The 19,610-nt window shown below is 37.3% G+C and overlaps 1 protein-coding gene across 1 annotated transcript; it reads left to right on the plus strand.

Moving 5' to 3' along the window:
* Positions 1-258: 258 nt before the first annotated feature.
* On the plus strand, positions 259-1,001 carry LOC109420244 (signal recognition particle 19 kDa protein). Its single transcript, XM_019694582.3, has 2 exons — positions 259-627; positions 695-1,001. Exons 1-2 carry the CDS (start codon positions 385-387, stop codon positions 926-928), a joined length of 477 nt encoding a protein of 158 aa, XP_019550127.1. The 5' UTR covers positions 259-384; the 3' UTR covers positions 929-1,001.
* The last annotated feature ends 18,609 nt before the right edge of the window (positions 1,002-19,610 follow it).

Genomic DNA, 19,610 nt, shown 5'->3' on the forward strand with positions numbered 1-19,610 from the left:
TATGATTATAGTGGTCGCTCTGGATGATTTTCATACCGTCTGTTTTGATTCTGTCAGATCAGCTCTTGAATGACAAAAATCCAAAAATCATCTGATTTTAGGCATGGGGCTCGGATGAGGCAATCTTCATTCAATTTATGGCGGGGATTTTCGTTCAGTGAAGATAAGAAAGATTTTCCGTGTAAATTTCATCGAACTTCATCGCCGACTGAGTTTCTGAATGATGATGATTGTGATGATTGATGATCAGCCAGGAAAGTTTGACAGTTGAGCTCAAACGTGTAAAGAAATTTGTGTTTTGGTTCCGTACGCAGCAGATTTCCTGCTGAAATTGTTGAAATTAGTTGAATTCCAGTGAAATTCCGGAATATAACAGTGTGCATAATGGCAGCCGCAGTAGCCCCGATGCGCCCGTGGAATCCGACATTCCAGCACGCCGACCGGGAACGGTGGGTTTGCATCTATCCGGCGTACATCAACAAGAAGAAAACCCGTCAGGAGGGACGTCGCATCCCGAAGGAGCAGTGCGTTGATAATCCGTCCTTCCAGGAGATCCGGGACGTGATGCATTCGCTGAATCTGAACGTGATTGTGGAAAATAAGCAGTATTCGCGGGAAAAGAGCAAGGTGGGTGTTGTGAATTGACTTTTGTTTCCTAAGATAAAATACGAGGGACGTGGCATTTGTTTTGTAGGAACTGGCCTACCGTGGACGGATCCGTGTGCAATTGAGGAACAACGACGGAAGCCCAATTCTGAAGGAGTATCCCAGCAGAGACAGTTTACTGGTCTTTTTAGGAAAGATGATTCCGCAGCTAAAGTCCAGACAGGGCAAGCCGGCGGAACCACTAGCACAGGCTAGCAGTTCCGGAGGAGGTGGGAGCGGTGGCGGACAATCTCACAAGAAGGGCAAGGGAAAGCGACGATAGAGAGGTAGGTTTTTGGTTCGGTTCTAATTACTTGAGGTTTATAACATGTGCAAATGAATTACGATTGTTTGGACGTCGGTGAGTTCATTTTACAGAGCTGAAAAGAATGACCTTGCCTTGGACCTTGTTATATTTTTCCCGTTTCTCCCTTCGTAATATTGAATAATGGTAATCTTAATCATGCAAATTGTTTTTCGATGACTACAATTTCCATAAAAATAGTTTATAACTGCCAGGCTTACGTTAAATCTATTAAATACAATACAATTCAATACAGTGCCCCGTGGGTTGAAGTGCAATTATCAACTGTATGCTGATGATCTGCAGATCTACATATCTGGTGAAATTCGGGACGTAGATCAGCTTATCACGAGTATTAACGACAATCTGGAGATTATAGAACGATGGGCGAAACAGAACTCACTCTTCCCGAACCCCAAGAAGACGCAGGCAATAGTTTTTTGCAAGGAAGGTTCAGTAACACCAGCGACGAGCATCGTATTCTGCAGAGAGCGCATTCCATTGGCCGACTTCGTGGTGAATCTTGGACTGAAAATGGACTGCAACTTGAAATGGAATCGGCAAGTGAATGACGTGACAGCGAAGGTTTTCGGTACGCTGAAGACATTTCGAAGATTTGCCTCCGTCCTGACAATGGAAACTCGAAGAAAACTTGTGCAGTCTGTGATAATTCCTTTCTTTACTTACTGCGACGTCATATACCATCCCGGTCTATCAGCTGCACTGCGTGACCAACTGAACCGATGTTTCAAGGCATCTGTTCGCTTCGTACACAGCATGAGGCGGCGTGAATCCACAGCTGCAGTTAGGAATACAATATTAGGACACGACTTGGAAACTCACTACCAGAACAGGATCAGCTGCTTCATACGTCAGGGATACGCAGGAACATTACCTGCATACCTACAACAGCATTTAAGAAGAGGACACCTGGAAAGACTTTGTACATTCTTGATTCCACAACATTCAACGACAAAAAGAAAAAGCATTTTGATCGCAGGTGTAATTCACTGGAATCAGCTTCCTTTAACTATAAGACAACTGCCAACTATCAGTTCATTCAAAGCAGCACTAGATAGACGTTAAAGTGTGTATGTAGAGATATGTAGGTGTTTAAAGATAAGAAGTCAAATTAGCATAGGTTGAATAGGATTAATTTTTATTCTGTTATTATTAACTGTAACTATTGCACTCCTAATGTTAACTCAAAATGTTGTTTTTCCTTGACCTGAAAAAAGGGTACTACCTACAGGCTTACGTATGTTCAATAAAAATTACAATTACAATTACAAATTACAGTGCCATGAATTGCATATCAGTCCCATGTTTGCTGAATTTCCTATTATGATTGTTCGAGCATTCATTAAAAAGGTCCATAGGTGTTGTCCGTTCCGTACCCTTTTAGATTCAAGACAAGACTTTTTCGTTTATTCCATATAGATCTTAGAGTTAATCTTACTTTCCAAAAACTAATGCATTTGGCCTAGCTTCGATTTAATCAATCAGGGACGATCGGCAAGTAAGTTGTAAAAAAGATGAGGCGCAGTGTCAGTCAGGGACACTAATGGTTTGTAATTTGACCTTCTGTTCGCACGGGTCTGCTGGATACAACTCAGCATGGTGCAATGATTAAATGACCTAAACAGTTTTAAGTATAGCCATTCAAGGTTGGCTCATAGGAATTCAAAATGTCTTTTTGAAACACAATTGGCTAATACTTATTCTTAAGCAATATCAATTCATACAAATCCAGATTAATGAGGCGAGGCTGCCTATTTTCTGTATTGTATCAGGTATCAGAAGCCCGGCTCCAGAGGCACGTTATCCTCCATTTGGGACATTTGTGCCATCGCTAAAATAATAGCCTGTTTCATCATCTACCTGAAAGAAAAGGAAGGAAATAAGGATAGGGATGGAGATAAGGACAGGTAGGGAAATAGGAAAAGTATCCTGGAAGAGGATGCTAACGCATAAGCGTGCCACAATGGGTTCAAATAGCGCCCTGAAAAGGGCACTGTAATAACGCATAAAGCGAAAGAGAGCCTATAGCTCTTTACCACAGCGGGTTAAGAACAATAGAATATCTTTAATATTCAGGTCTCTGAAGTCAGTTTCACTTAATAAGTGTTTACCGAATACTCGGAAACGCAGTTGCGCAAAAACTGGACAGTTACATATCAAATAATACGAAGTTCCATAATCGGATTCATAGCTATCACATGCAAATGAATCAGCTTGCTGAATATTCGCCATGCGATAGCTGAGTTGGCAGTGGCCAGTCAATGCTTTGATCAGAATGCTGCAATTCTGCTTTGACAGATTTGTAAGATACTTCGCCACCCTTGGAGATGGCTCAATACATACAATTTGGTTTGACGACATGACTCCAAACTATTCCAGTATTGTCTGTGTTGAGTAGCAGCCCAGGTGTGAATCTGAAGCTTTACCCAACACTTCGGTATCGGAATAGCGGGCTCAGGGCCAATGAAGGCATGTGATGCTCCAGTACGAGCTAACTCATCAGCCAATTCATTTCCAGAGATGGAAGAATGGCCAGGTACCCAAGTGCTTTAATAGCAGCTTGGCTATCTGAACAGAAGTATATTACTTTGCCCATTACGTGCTGCTGAAGTGTCGATTGCACTCCGCACATAAGAGCAAAGATTTCGGCCTGCAAAACGGTGCAGTGTCTACCAAGTGAGTAAGACTGATACAGCCTTAGATCACGAGAATAAACACCAGCACCTGCTCGACCTTCGAGAAGGGAGCCATCAGTGTAACATACGATGCCGTCTGAAATACTTCTTTCCAGATATCCAGATATCCACTCTTCCCGAGAAGGGAATTTCGTGGAAAATGTCCTATATGGGAAATTACAAGCAATTGTAAGATCACTAGGAGCAAGGACAATTTTGTCCCAATTCACAGGAGTTTCATCTAGTAAACCGAGTACCCGTAGACGGTAAGTGCAAGAAAGTGCTTCTTGTTTGAGATGAATGTGTAGTGGAGCAACGTCAAAGAGAACTTCAAGCGCTGCCGTGGGAGTTGAAGAGAACGCTTCAGACATCGCCATTAAGTAAGTACATTCTTTGGAGATGGCCTAACTTTGATTGGACCGTTCTCATTTCGCCCTTTTGCCACCACACAATACATCCATAAGCCAATATTGGCCGAACAACAGTTGTGTAGATCCATTTGATATACTTGGGTTTTAGACCCCAAGTTGTACCAAAGGTTCGCCGGCATTGCCCGAAGGCCATGCAAGCTTTCTTGATTCTGAACTCAATGTGAGGTGTCCAGGAAAGCTTGGAATCAAGAATGACTCCAACGTACTTTACTTGTTCAGTCACATCGATTTCAGAATCAAAGAGACGCAAAGGTCGAACGCCATTACGGTTTCGCCTTTCCGTGAAAAGAACAATAGATGTTTTACTCGGATTAACCGAAAGGCCATATTGGCGACACCAACCCTCAACTACCTGAAGGGCGCTTTGCATCAGGTCGAAAAGGGTGGTGATACACATACCAACTAACAATTAGAGATGGTCGGGTTTCAGATTTTACAGACCCGAACCCGAACAATTTTTAATTTCAAAACCCGGACCCGACCCTAGCCCGAGCATTTTTTGTTCCGTCAAACCTTGACCCGACCCGAACCCGAAAAATTTTCGTCGGTCAAACCCGAACCCGACCCGAACCCGAGAAAATATTTGTCAATAAACCCGATCAAAACCCGAGTTAAAAAATGATTGTTAAATGTATCGGATATAACAAATAAACCATTTTTCTGAATACTAATTTATCTACACTGGTACCAAACCCGACTTGAACCCGACGTTTTTCAAACCCGACCCGACCCGTACCCGAAAATTTTGAAATTATTCAAACCCGGACCCGACCCAAACCCGAGTTTTTTAAAATATCTATGCCCGAACCCGACCCGTACCCGTCGGGTTCGGGTTCGAGTCGGATTTCGGGTTTGAAAACCCGAAACCTGACCATCTCTACTAACAATGATAGGTACACTGAACAAAAATCCCCGCCAAAAATTGAATGAAAATTGTCTCATCCGAGCCCCATGCCTAATATAAGATGATTTGAAGAAGGCCATCATTCAATTGCCGATTTGACAGAATCAAAACAAGAGATATAAAAATCATTCAAAGTTAGCATTATACTCATACAATTCAAAATCAAAGCAAATATAGGAAAGGATGATGGTCATTCAAAAGTCATCCAATAAAGCGGTTGCAAAATAAATGAAAATAATTACGAAACCAAATATTGTTTATATGGGAGTTTTTCACTTCTGGATTATTATTTTTAAACATTCTGGCAAAAACTAATATCACAACCATTCCAACTAATTTGAGAGATAATCCAATGAAGTGATTTTCACAAGGATTTTCACTCAAACTAGTTGGAACGGTTGTGATATTAGATTTTGCCAGAATTTATGAGTAAATGTGTACTACAAATGTTGTTTAGTTTTTTTTTTTATTTTACTAGGTATCTCTAATTCCATATGTTTAACACCGCAGCATAACTGCCATTTCCACGATAAAAAAAAACTTCATCGTTATTGTTTTGAAAATCATTCGATCGATTTGACGTTTGATCACATGACTGAATGATGATTCATTCGCATGGTTGCGGGGATTTTAGTTTGGTGGTTGAATGATTTTCAATATGAGGCACGGTAGTAAATGCTTTCCGATAGTTTTGTGACGATAATCATTCACAACACACCCCAATCAAAAAATCATTAATAAATTGTGTAAGTTTTAGTTTTATAACAGGATGATTTTCATTTATTTGAAGGCAGTCAAATCATTCTGTTGTAAAATCATTTAAAATTCAGATTCTGTGGATCTGTAACGCATTGAATGAAGAATCATTCTTCGTACGGCGGGGGTTTTCGTTCAGTGTAGTCGTCGACAAAACCACAAGTAGGAAAACCGCTATTATTGAGTTGCCTCAATAGCGTATCTGCTACGAGACTCCACAAAAGCGGTGACAAGACTCCCCCTTGAGGGCATCCACAAACACTCAATTTCCTAATCGCCGCTTGACGCAATGTCGAGAAGAGATGTCGGTTTTTGAGCATTTGGTGAATCCAATTGGAAATCATTGGAGATATACCATGACCCCGTGTGGCTTCCAATATGGCATCGAAAGGTACATTGTCAAAGGCATCCTCGATATCTAAGAAAACACCCAAACAAGATTGCTTTTGAGCGAACGCCTTCTCGATATCGTACGCAACTTTGTGTAAAAGACTCACAGTCGACTTACCAGAATGGTAGGCATGTTGGTTCACATGAAGAGGCGCGTTGGTCAGATGAACATCACGAATGTGATGATCCACAATGCGTGCTAAACATTTCAGAAGAAAAGGGGTTAAACTGACAGGTCTGAAGCTCTCAGACTCAGACACCTTTCACCTTATCCACTCGTGCTTAGAATCTCTAGAAATATAAAGAATTAGATTTGATTCGTAGATACTTTTCATAAATTTTGCGAATGCCATTTCTCCGAGTAAACTATTGTTATCCAAATCGAGATTTGGGTTTTGGTGTAATGATGCGTTCCTGGAGTGGCCTTCGGGATTTAGTTATTTGAGATTTTGGGATAGAATTTTCAAAGCTATCCACCAGCACATCGATTAACAATAGATAAATCATATGGGTAATTGAAGAAGGGGTATGTGATAAGTCAATCAAAATTGTGATGTGGTTTGTTAAGTAGTTTATTTATTTACCCTTCTAACAAAGGGACACTGCGCAGACAGTGACGTATATCCCCAAAAACTAGACAAGATTTGAGGTTAGATGCAATACACCTGATCGTTCCGAACTGTTTCATTAAAAAGTACTAGATCAATTTTGCCAGAAATTATTATCTAAAAAAGCAGTAAGAGCTTCAATTTTTAATGGTCTTAAATCACAACAAATGTAATGCCAAGGGCTGAAAGTCTCTTTGATAAAGACAAATCAAGACTTAGGACGGTTGACAATGTAAAGGGTTACGATGGATGTAATAATACTTCGGACTTAGATGATCACAGATATGCAGAAGACGACTAGACGAAATTAAGAATACAATTTGACACATTATAGACTATATTTTGACGTATAGGGTCATTTCAACATCGAATGGAAGCTCAAAAAGTGTTACCTAACACTAATATGAGAGTTATTTGGGGATGATGCTGGTGCTGTCAATGACCAACATCGGTTATTGACACTGTTGGTAATCAGCTTGAAATAATTTTCAGAATGTATTGTAAAAAACTTAGGTTATTATTTGATTTATTGTTAAGAGATGCTGTCAGAAAAACTAGTTGCCCATATCGGCTAAAAACGCTAGCTCTGGTAGCTGTCTCCGAATAATTTTCAAAAATATCAAACCTGTAAACATTAGCTATGACATATTTTTTTTGCTCTTTGTAATATTTCACAGGAATAGTACCTTGAAGGCGTTAACATGTACAGCCTTTTTTCTCTCTGAATGTTGTCCAGTGATCTCGGAGATTTTCGATTATTGAAATATTGTTCAATTATCAAATCATCTTTGGAGCTTCCATTCGGCCAAAACGCTAGTGCGATGGGAATAGTTAAAACACAGTATTTTTAAAAACTGCTACGACCCAATACTATCAACTACACACTTTACTCAAGTTGACGACATCGTCTAGTCCATCGTGAGTATTGGTACTAGTAGGGGGAAAGTTGGGAAAGGGATATAGGCATTGCTATCAGCTGTCATGCAGCTGCACCTGGTCACTCTACAAAAAAAAGTTATGATTGTATTATTATTTTCTTTGTCCAAATTTCATCGAATACAGTCTTTAGAGTTCAAATTCTCCATGTGCTTCAATTTGAAACCGTTAACCATCTGCTTCAATTGCTTCAAACTCGGCACATTCAAATTTCCAAGCCTTCTATGCCATATAGCTCCTATATAGCTGCTATATAGCTCCAGCTCATTTGACAAAAACGTATGCTCTGCTTGACGATTGAGCCGATATAATCCTCCGTCAGCCATGCCGGATGGAGAAACTTCTCCATTTTCATCCAACACCGTACATCCGCTTGTTGTGAACGTCATCGTGAAGCCTTTGCTGCATATCTTGCTGACTGACAACAATTTTGCCGCTAAATCCGGGACTTCTAGGAGATCTTGAATATCCATAAGACCGTCAACGCATTTTAGCTTGACGACACCTTTGACTTTGGCCATCATTCTCGCTTTATTCGCCGTACCAACTTGACATGAAATCTCCTGTTTGCCACGCAAGTTCCATCCAGTTCTTGTCATGTGTGTGGTGGCACCAGAGTCGAAGAGTGACCTTCCTTAGGCATCACTGCGCACCAGAAGCCTTCCCGTATTAACGTCATCTTCATGGTGAACGCCCATCACACGTTCTCGGCCTTTCAACTTTTCGATCGAAATCACATTCACAATGCGTGTTTGTTGGGTTGCTTTATTCAACTAATCGCATGCTCCTCTTACCGTACATCAATTTTAAAGCGAGTTTGAAGTGTTTTGTGATCATAAGAGGTGGAAAAAATGATTCCAAAAACTGATCAACAAACCAAAATAAACGTTAAACAAAAAATTGTTGATGTTTTCGCATTTGACAGTGGGCGCTATTTACTAGCACCCAGGACATCCTGTCTACCACGATTCCAATGCATTGATATAGGCCGTGTCAGGGGCCTGGCTGGGCCCATAACCTATTGTAGAAGTAAAACCCGTATGTTTGGTTTGAACGTTGGAAACTGAATGAAAAGATTTAGGTATTATTTAGCCTAACGAAGTTGTTAAGGTCGTCATGGATTACTTGATGCTAACAGATCCAAAATGTATGAGCTGCTTAAATTGCATTTTGAGAGTAAAAGGGAGTGTACCAGCACGCACGTAATTCAGTTGGACCTCAGAGCAATTGAGTTGTTTAGTGAATAAAATATTTTCTATTTTCTATATCCTAATTGAAAGAGCTCATTTTTCTGAGTATAACGTGATTTTATTGCGATCCAGTTCCTTTGTTTTGATGGTTAAATAAACAAAATAAATTTAATTTCCGCGGATAGAATGACAGTTCATTTGATAAAATTACAGTTCGCCCTGTACAAATAAAATCCCCATACAAACTTTGAATGCATTTTAAAAATAGTTCCCGACCACCAAAAATTATGAAATTTTGAATTTTGACTAAGTTTTGAACGGAGAATCCGATTACGAAATAATCTGAATGATATGATATGTTATGAAGCCACCACCAGTGCAGGACTTGCCATGTCGTACGGTTCCTCTTAATAGCAAGATCAAGATGCTGAGTAATAAAATATTTCAAAACCTTTGAATAGAGGTCCAAACTAGGAAGTCAGTTCCTAAGTACTAGATCGGAACTCCTACAAACTTAAGTTCATATCTTACCCCTCAGCTACTTGCATGCATATTAAGATTTCCGTCTGGTGGTTTGTGACAAAAGTGTTATTCTATAGGGTGCGTCAAACTTATAGCAGACTGCTAGAAGACATCATCGACTATGATCAAGATTCTTAGAATTTTAAATATAGAAGCGATCACCTCCGTAATTTGGGCCTGGTTTCCACGACTCCCGCATCCAGCCTGCTATTAGTTTGATACCCTCCCTTTTTAGCCCCCATATGGTTTCAATAATGTTGAAATGTAGATCCATATATTTTGAGAATATGATTCAACTTACCAGCTTTTCGAGACCTACGATGAGAAGAACCAATGATATATGAACCCTTTTGTTTATTTGACCTGTGAAAAACACTTAAAAGCTATCCTGCCTAAAATCCATTTTTTGACTCTACTGGATTTTTTTTTAAATTTATTAATGACATTTTACACTATAATAGTGCATTCGTGTCACCTCTACTGGATTGGTTGAGATATTTCTGAAATGTGTAGCTAAAATATTAAAGTGACCACTAACCGATATAGAGAAATTTTATAGTTGGCGTACATACCTTCAGTGGACATGAAGTTCTTTTGAGTAATCGCATGTAATTATTATAGGACATTGTCACCCTAAACACTTTATTATTCTTGATTTTTATTTGGTAATGATGTCCTGTTATCTAATTAATGATAACTTTTTCTTTCCTTGCCATTATTTATTTAATTGATCATTTGTTCATTCATGCTTACGTTTACCTTTAATTAATAAACTTTTATTATTTTTTCTTTATTATTGAGACTTTCGCCTGTGGCACTGAATAAATAAATACGTTAAAAATAAACAATTTTATGAATAAATTAATAAATATATAAATAAATAAATCAATCAATCAAATAATAAATAATAAATAAATAAATAAATAAATAAATAAATAAATAAATAAATAAATAAATAAATAAATATCAAGTTCTTGTCAATGTATTATTAATGTATTAATAATGCTTTTTTTTATAATATTACAAAAACATAAAACAATATTTACTTACAATCTCCTTCAATGGCTGAACAAATGAACAATTAACTCACCAAAACAATCACTTTGACCAAATAATTATTGAGTAACTACCACATTTTTCGAATAACTAATACAACTTTGCTAAAATATACCTCTCTTTGCATTTAAAATGTTTTTTTTTCTTTCTTAGTCCATTTAATTTTATTCTTCCTCTCCATCCGAAATTTCACTCTCTTCCTGCTTGTAGATTTCTTCCGCTTTTTGTTTCAATTTAACTTTATCTTTCGCATAAGCTTTCCACTCATCTTTGCTTATGCCCCTGTACCTACCCAGATCCCTATTCAGCGAATGCTTCCAAGTAAAACTTGGCCTTCCCTCCTTTTTACGGCTAAACTTAAACCTATATGCGATTTTTAGTGGATGATTTTGGGGTCTCCTTTTGATATGACCATGATAGTTTATTCTTCCAACCCTAATCCTCCTATTTATAGTTTTACCATTCAATTCTTTTCTTATGTTTAGCTTGTTAGGCCGATGCAAATATTCAATTTGTTTTATGTCACCCCCCCCTTCAAAAATCTCAAAATATTGAAGGGGCGAAAACAAAAAACATGGCGTCTCATGACTTCATTTTCAATAGACAATTTTTTTACAAGCAACTATTTTTCAATAGTTGAAAAATATTTTTTCAATAGTTAGTAAAAATTCCAATTTTTCAATAGTTTTTTTTTCGTTTGTTCCTTATTTATTTTTGTCCCCCCCCTCGTACCTGATGAGAGGTCTCGGACATAAAAGAAAAATAATATTTGCATCGGCCTTATTGTTTTCTTTTCTGCAGTTTTGCCAAATACTTTTAACTATCATTTTTTTTTATATTTTGCTATCTGCTGTCTACTCCTCTTTGTCAACGTTGATACTTTTGTTCCGTATAATATTGCCGGTGCTATCACAGTATTATACATTAACTTGCCAATGTTCCACGAAGGTTTGAATTGTTTACAAAAGTCAATTACTACTCTGGATGCTTTTACTGCGTTTACACATCTTTGCTTAACAGTGGCTGGCCTATTCAAGCTTTCCGTTAAGGTAATTCCCAGATATTTTAGTGATTTACATGTTTTGTAGTTCTTATTATTTAACTGAATTGAGTTTGGAATGTCTCCCATTTTATTTGGCGCTCTTATTATTACATGACTCTTCTCTTGATTGATTTCTAAGCCTACTGTCGGTAAACATTCTTCTAACGCTTTCACTATTTTCTCTAGTTCCTCGCGACTTCTTGCTATAATTAGAACATCATCTGCAAAAACTAATATTAAGGGAAGTTCCATTATGTCCATTTCCATCAGTTTAAGACCGGGAACTTTGTCCACTACTAAAACTAACACTTTCTGCATGACTAAATTGAATAAAAAGGGTGACAAAGGGCACCCTTGCTTAATTCCCTTCCCTCTGTAAATTTCTTCTGACCACTGATTTTGCCATTTAACCCTTGTTCTATCTTCATTCAAACACAATAACACTCTGTTAATTATGTGTGTGGGAACTTTTAAGTCTATTAATATATCTTTCAACTTTTCTATTTTAACATTATCGAACGCTTTCTTTATGTCTAGAGAGGCAATATATAATTGCTCTCCTGCATTCCAGTACTCCTCCATAATTCTCCTTGTGATGAAAATGTAGTCATCTGTAGATCTCCCTTCCGTAAATGCTGCCTGATGAAGCCCAGCATCTCCCGAAAAAATTCTTAATCTATTTTTAACCCACTTTGCATAAGGTTTGTAAATAACATTGCATAGACTGATTCTTCTAAAATCTTCCACTTTCTTTGGACAGCTGACCTTGGAAATTGGAATTTGTGTTGAACATGAAAGGTCTCTGGGCATTACATTTTCTATCCACATTCTTTGCCAAATTGCCATCAAGTCATTGAAAGTATCCTCATCAGCATATTTTATCATTTCCATACGTACCCCATCCGGGCCTGCTGATTTCCCATTGCAAGAATTAAAAATTATCGTAAGCATTTTCTCCTTTGTAGGCGGCTCAGTCAATGGACACGTATCGTTCTCATCTAAGAATGTTATGCTAGGCCCTTCACTTTCCTTTAAAACTTGATTCCATAACCTCGTAGGAATATAGGCATTCTTCTTTTTCTTTTTCTTCATAAATTTCTTCAAAAAGGTATAAGATTTCCTAATTCTTGCTCCTACTTCAAAATCATTCAAATTCCTATAAAAATCCTTAATAGTTTTTTCTGTATGCTCTCTCTCTGCTTTCTGGAATTCCTCTTTCCTATTTTGAACTTTCCATTTGTAAGGTAACATATCTGGATGTTTCTTCCATAATTTCAGCGCTTTGTTCAGTCTTCCCAATGCTGCTTTTCTTTTTGGAGTTAAAGGTGCTATAGCTGTTTTCAATGCTTCATCTGCAGAACATTTCATTTTCTCCGATACTTCTTTATATTGCTGATGTATATCTTTCCTTATATCTCTAAACTCCGTGTTGTCGTGTTGTTTTAGGGCATCCTTATATTTCTTCTTAATTACATCATACCTCAGTGCTGCACAATCTAACTTCCTCTTACACTTTTTCCTTTTTCTTTGGATGGAACTATCATCAAAACTCAAACCAGCAATCAGCAATTTGTGATCCGTTTTCACGCCTGTCCAAAACCCTCGTACAAATCTTACCCTAAAAAAACTATCGTTTGGTATTAGTACATGGTCTATTTGACTTTCCCTCTGCCCACTTCTCCATGTGACACACGTGTTTTCTCCGATTTTTGTAGAAATGTTGATCAGTTTATGTATTTTCAAAAACATTTTAAATTCTTCTCCATTATCATTACTCTTATCAAAACCTAGCTTTTCTCGTAAAATTTCATTATCGTCGCTGTCTGTATCTTCCCTTCCGATTTGAGCATTAAAATCCCCAATAATTAAAATTCTCCTCCTAATATGATCTTTTCCAGTCAATGACCCCACCTCTGTTAAAAAGTTGTACACTGTTTTGTTAGGTCCATGGACATTTACTAAAATAAATTTCCATATCTTGTCAATCATGATTTCCACTGACATAATTGATGGACTCTTCATTCTTATCTCTCCAACCGATACTCCCGAGTTCTTTTTAATCATTAGTGCTAAACCCCTTGACTTATTGGGTCTATTCATAGGCGACGTCCATTTGTAGTTTTTAGTTTCGATCAACTCACCTAAGGCATTGACTTCTTGTAACGCTGCTACCTCTATATTATGTAACATCATTATCTCATCTATCTCATTTCTTTTCTCTTCTCTGATACATCCCCTCACGTTCAATGAAGCCACCCTGATGAACCGTTGATTTGGTTCTTGACTTGCATTGCTTTCTATTTCATGGTTCGATCTGCTATGTCTGTTCAATTCTACTTCTTCCTGTTTTCCTTTCTTATTACTCACCCTTGCTTCGTTGTTCTCCACCACCTGAATACGATTTTCAATTTCGTTATACACCTGTTCTTGTGCAGCCTTACCTTGTGCATATGACTCATTCTCATCTTCTAGAACTTCAATTACACTTTCAAAATGATTTTTCCCTCCTTCTGCCACAGTCCTGGTATAAAAAATCCTCAGTGTCTGATCCTCGCTTCTTCCGCTTTCACCAATGATAACATCTGGTTCATCTTCTTGATGGACTATTATGTTTTTCTCAAATAATTCACCAACTGCCACCATTACTTCATGTCTCAGCCATGCTCCCATTTTTCTGACACTTGACGAAATAAACTTCTCAAATCCACCCTCTTCCAAACTTTCTATTAGGAAAGGTTCGTATCTGTCCCTATGATTGATCATATGCTCTGCAACTCTGTTTCTGAAATCCTGAATTTCTTTGCCTGTTACAATATGGTTATCTTCTTGCCCCTTTAATTGATCAATAAGTGCTCTTATCAAACAATTCCCGTCCCCCCTAATCTTCCGCACTCTAATTTTCGTTGTCTTGTCGTGTAACAGTGCTACATAACTTTCCGAATTGTTCTCTTGTTTTCTCAACAAACTGTACCGACTTTTTGCTGTCTGGTAGGACTTATTCACACTATTTGTTGATGTATTCCTCTTTACTGTGTCACAGGTTTTAAAGGCAATTGCCGAGTCAATTATTTTACAGTCGATGTTAAATTCGACCCCGTTAACTGTATTAATCATTTTATCAGGAATTATTGAAAACTTATAATCACCACCTTCAAAAATATTAATCACTGTACAGAATATTTCCGCCGTTGCACAGATAATCCGAAGGTCTTTGAAATTATTTTTCTGGAATACTCTGATTATTTCTTGTTTAGCAATACTCCTCTTAAACAACTTACTATTAACTGAGGGTGAAATAAGAGCTTCAAAAACTTTTTTGGAAAAAATGAATGTCGAAAATCGATTGTCAGCCTTTTGTATTTGATCAATAAGTGTTTCACTAATATTTTCAACCCCTCTCCAGAACCCACCACCTTGTTCGTATTTTCCATGTTTGTAAGAAAATTAAAGAGAAAAAAAGGGAAAAAATATCTTGGTTTTTTTTAACTATGAAGAAACAACGTATAGTAAGTTGAGATAAATGAATTTTAGGGAAAATTTATATAAAAAAATATTAATCGATGCCGCTTTTAATAAAAGTGTAATTTAAATTATTATTTGTGTATATTGACTTACCTTGTAATGTTTTTGCTCTCAATAACTTAGATCTAAATCAAATCCAATTATTATGATTTTTTCTCTTGAAGTAATCAACTTTTTCTATTTAACTATAACTATTATTAGTTGCTACTGGTAATACCTTTGCTAAAAAATCACTTTCTGCTGCTTACATCTGTTTCTCTTTCAAGCCACTATTAACCAATTGTCAATAATGATCCACCCTAATCTGTTCACTCTAACTCCAGTCCTCCAAAACACCTCATCTTGTTTCCACGCATCTAAAACACCATCACTAATCGCTGCAGGGCACTATCACAGCCTTCCGCCCTCTCTCGACCAACAGCTTATATGTTCGTTCGTATTTATCACCAACCCGATCCCCAACACTGCTCACCTATACTATTGAAACAAACAAACCTCACATGGATGCTTCTCGATTGTCACGCATGTACAGTTGATGTGAAACCACTTCAGCCTCAGAACCCGTTACGACCTCCACCACACCATCCATGATAACACCACTAATACCAGTTTATATTCCACTCAGTCAACTTTCCAGCGCTCACTCTCTCTCTCTTTTCATTTATGCACGCAACAACATGCATGCGTCCATAGTTTCAAAGCTGCCCAGCGTCTTCACCGCTTCTCTCCCTTTCCTTTGCACTCCTGTTTCTTTCGCTTTCTTTGCAGTTTTCGCACCCGTACACAATTTTTCAGCCAATTCACTGGATTTCCACTTCTACCCCAAAACACGATTATCAATTTCTAATGTACCCCCGTCCGGAACACCACCAACCTTCAAAGCCCCGATTCCCTTAACACCACAGTGCCATTAGCCGAAGAATGTCCAATCTATTCAACTTATTATGCAAGTTGTCGTGGCCCCGCATTCGAATCACCACTCGAAATTTTTACCGTTTTTTCTTCCCGCAGAACTCACTCTCCCTTTTCAACGATTGTCAACCTCACACATACACGCACAACCCCACCGTCGCCGCGCTTCAGGGATGCCACATATACAGATTTTTCTATAACCATGCAGATTTTCTCGCAGCTTTTCATACAGAATTCTGTATACCAATAATTACAGATTTTTGAAAATCATACAGATTATACAGATTTTTCTGAAACTCACAGAATTTCAAACAGATTTTCCGCGAAATCTTACAGATTTCATACAGATTTTTGGCAAAACATGGTGATACAGATTATAAAGATTTTTGGAAGGCAAAATATAGATTTAAATGTGGCAACACTGCCGCGCTTCTCCCTTCCCGCAGCAGCCCTTTTTCTTTTCACCTCTTTTCAATTTTCACAATCGGAACCAGAAAATCCAACTTTTTCTCACTATGGAAAGTCCATTCGCAATCCCAATTAATCACTGCTCCACCAGAAACATTCACGACTCCAATTCACCAGCCAATTTATTACACTTTACATCCGAATCGCGACCAAACGATCAACTACGCTCGAGCATTTGCAAACGCGTCCGTTTCTAACCGCAGTCCAACGTGCACTGACGTCCGATTACGAAATAATCTGAATAGCCCTAAAGAACTCAATTTGTACCAGTTGAGATCAATCACTGAGGAGCAACCATTGTCAATGCATTGACATGTACAGTCAGTCTATAGCATGATGTAGTCGCCCCTACGGATTTTAACCAAATCTTCGGAAACTCAACACACATCCTGTAAGATCACCAAGAGAGGATTGATTAATGTCGAATTCGTTTATTTGCACCGCCTGCACCGCTTTGCCACCGGGTGTACAGTATGCGGCAGGAAAAAATGCGAAAGTGTTTTTCAACTTCAAACCTCATTTTCGTCCATTTGACATTAACCTATCTATGTTTCAACGTTCCATGATCTATAATAGGCTAGTTTTCTGAAAAGTTAATTAAAAAATTTCCCATTTTGGTCACTAACCTTTACAGGGCGGCGCCTGAAGATGAAGACAACCAGAATTTTCAAACCGCAGAAAATCACACAGGTCGCTAAATTTCGCATCTGATAAAACAAAATTTTTGATTTTCTCTACAATATCATCAAATATATGTACTTATTTCATCTGGTATGTGAAACTACATGGCTCTGGATCAGTGTGGTCTGGTTTTTCATCGAATTTGAGCTAATTTTGTTACTGTTATAGTCATTTTGTTTAATGACCATTGGGCGTGCAGTTTATTGATATCCGCTTATTAGGCCTACTTTATCACATGTTAAACATCAAATGTGTTCATTTTTATTTTTCAGTGCTAGAATATAGACATTGACTGATACACTGTCATGAAAAAATAGTCATATATATCCCATATTTAGCGTGTAATAGTGCCTTGAACTTTTCGCATTTTTTCCTGCCGCACCCTGTAATAAACTTGCACCGAAACCGTTCGTTTATTCGCAGGTATACTGTTCTGTTTTGACACCCGATTGGCACCGGTGCAAGAAAATGCTACACGGGGAAACGAAATAACTCAAAATTAAGTATTTTTCACTCAGCTTGACAGCTAAGTAAAACCAGTCAAATTTGAGTTTTTTTGGAAGAACCCAAATTTGAGTTGTTTCACAAAGACTCCGTTTTGAGTAAAAAGTATGTATTATGAAAATAGAGGATTTTGGATTAAAAGTATCCAAAAATTAGTTTTCACGAATAGAAATTTTTACGAAAATTTGATTATTTCTTGTAATTTACAAATATACGCATGGTTTTCAAACGAGGTTCCTAGTTCATTTTTATTCACACATTTTGAAATTAATATAACACATTATTTAGAAACTTTATCGCCTGGTGCAAACGCCATCCGGATCCGGGTTACGGTAGCGTTCGCGTTTGGTGATCATCTTTCGTCGTCGGAACTCGCGCCGGAAGCGAACGGGGAATCAAACGAATGTTCTGTTGGTGATGATAATGATGAGAAAAATCAGTATTGCGTTGAATGCATTAATGCAGTATGCAACTTACCTGTGATTAACAAGTGAAAGGATTAGGTAACCATTTCAATTTTATTTTGAAGATGTTCGAAGTCCAGAAATGTACCAGGAAATCCAGGAAATGGAGCGAACTTTTCGTTTTGGCTAATTTTTGGTAACGAACGCTTTCTGAAAATGATAAAAAAGATTGACAATACATAAAAACATAATAATTATGAAGGAACTTACCGAAATTTGCAGAAACAACGACCACCGAATATCCAACCTGAAATCAACATGGCGCAGAATAAAATTTTCATCCAAAATCGTGTTTGCCAACAACACCTTATTTTGGATACTTTACGAAGAGAAAAACAAAACAAAATCATCACATGTCTGAATTTACCCAAAGCCAAGTATTTGCGCCATACTCCAATATTAATTTAAAAGTATCCAACAACCACAACAAAAATGTACCCAATTCAATAGTGTTGGTGGAGTACTTAATTTTAAGTTTTTTTTATCTCAGTTTTGAGTTATTTCGTTTCCCCGTGTACACCCAGTTTGAGCGCGGTGTAGCAGATACAAAGCTAGTTTTACCAATACATGCATATCGCTGAACTTGTATCGTGGTTTTGTTTTGGTAGGAATGATGATTTTCTTTTCGGCATTAGGTTAACAGTTTTCTTGGATATTCATTTAAATAACAGCAAATCTGTGCGTTTAAAAATTATTGAAACTTGATCGATGATTATCACGTCTTTCAATCAACTTCTGAGGAATCTTCAAAATTTATCGGTAACATAAAATTTCAAAGAGTTGATTCAACGTATATTTTTCCCATTACTATTTTTTTTTTGATTATGGCAATTATGTGGGTTACTTTTAATGATTTTAATCATTAGAATTTTCTGTCGCATGGTGATCTATTATTTATGAAAAAAATTGACGTAATAAAGTTTTGATAAGCCCAGAATAAAATATTATGAATTCGATTGGAAATCAAAAAACTTTTTTTGAGAAAAATATTTTTGCTAATTTTGAGTTGTTTACAACATACATCGGAAGTGACGTATATGATAGTGCATCATTGAACACACACAGCGCACCCCACCCGGCACTGAAAAAAAGTGTCGCTTGTCGAAAAGTGTCGCTAGTCAAAACGTCGCTATTCGGTTTGGTGCTGGCGCCATAATAAAAATCTATTCATTCAAATTGGGCTGAAATATTACTGAAGTAACATTTTGTAGGTACAAACAGTTTCAAAAACCGCAAATTCTATTTTTTTTTTCTAACAACAAATATTGAATTTTTGAGTTATATTGAAAGTCAAACAAATGTCATTAAAGGATGGTTAAAGCGTTTTTAATATGAGTTGCGTTTCAATAACGTTATCTTCTAAAAAGCATTTAGTTATTTTTCTTTTTACGTTGTAGCTAAACGTTTTAAATTGAACTGCCTTTAACATTTTTTGTGTTAAATTTGTGCACGTAGATCGCTTACAATTGTATGTTAGCATCCATTTTTATTGGGTAACCGAAATTGTTAAATTCTAAAAAGTTGCTTTTAATTGAAAAATTATGATATTACGAGAATTTGAAGAAGATAAATAAAGTAG

This window comes from Aedes albopictus, chromosome 2, assembly GCF_035046485.1.
Source record: "Aedes albopictus strain Foshan chromosome 2, AalbF5, whole genome shotgun sequence".
Classification (NCBI taxonomy): Eukaryota; Metazoa; Arthropoda; class Insecta; order Diptera; family Culicidae; genus Aedes; species Aedes albopictus.

Bases quoted from the DNA above. Each gene is read 5' to 3' on its own strand.
- LOC109420244 (XM_019694582.3), top strand. From the start codon at position 385: ATGGCAGCCGCAGTAGCCCCGATGCGCCCGTGGAATCCGACATTCCAG. The intron at 628-694 runs GTGGGTGTTGTG...TTTGTTTTGTAG, and splicing joins ATTCGCGGGAAAAGAGCAAG to GAACTGGCCTACCGTGGACG.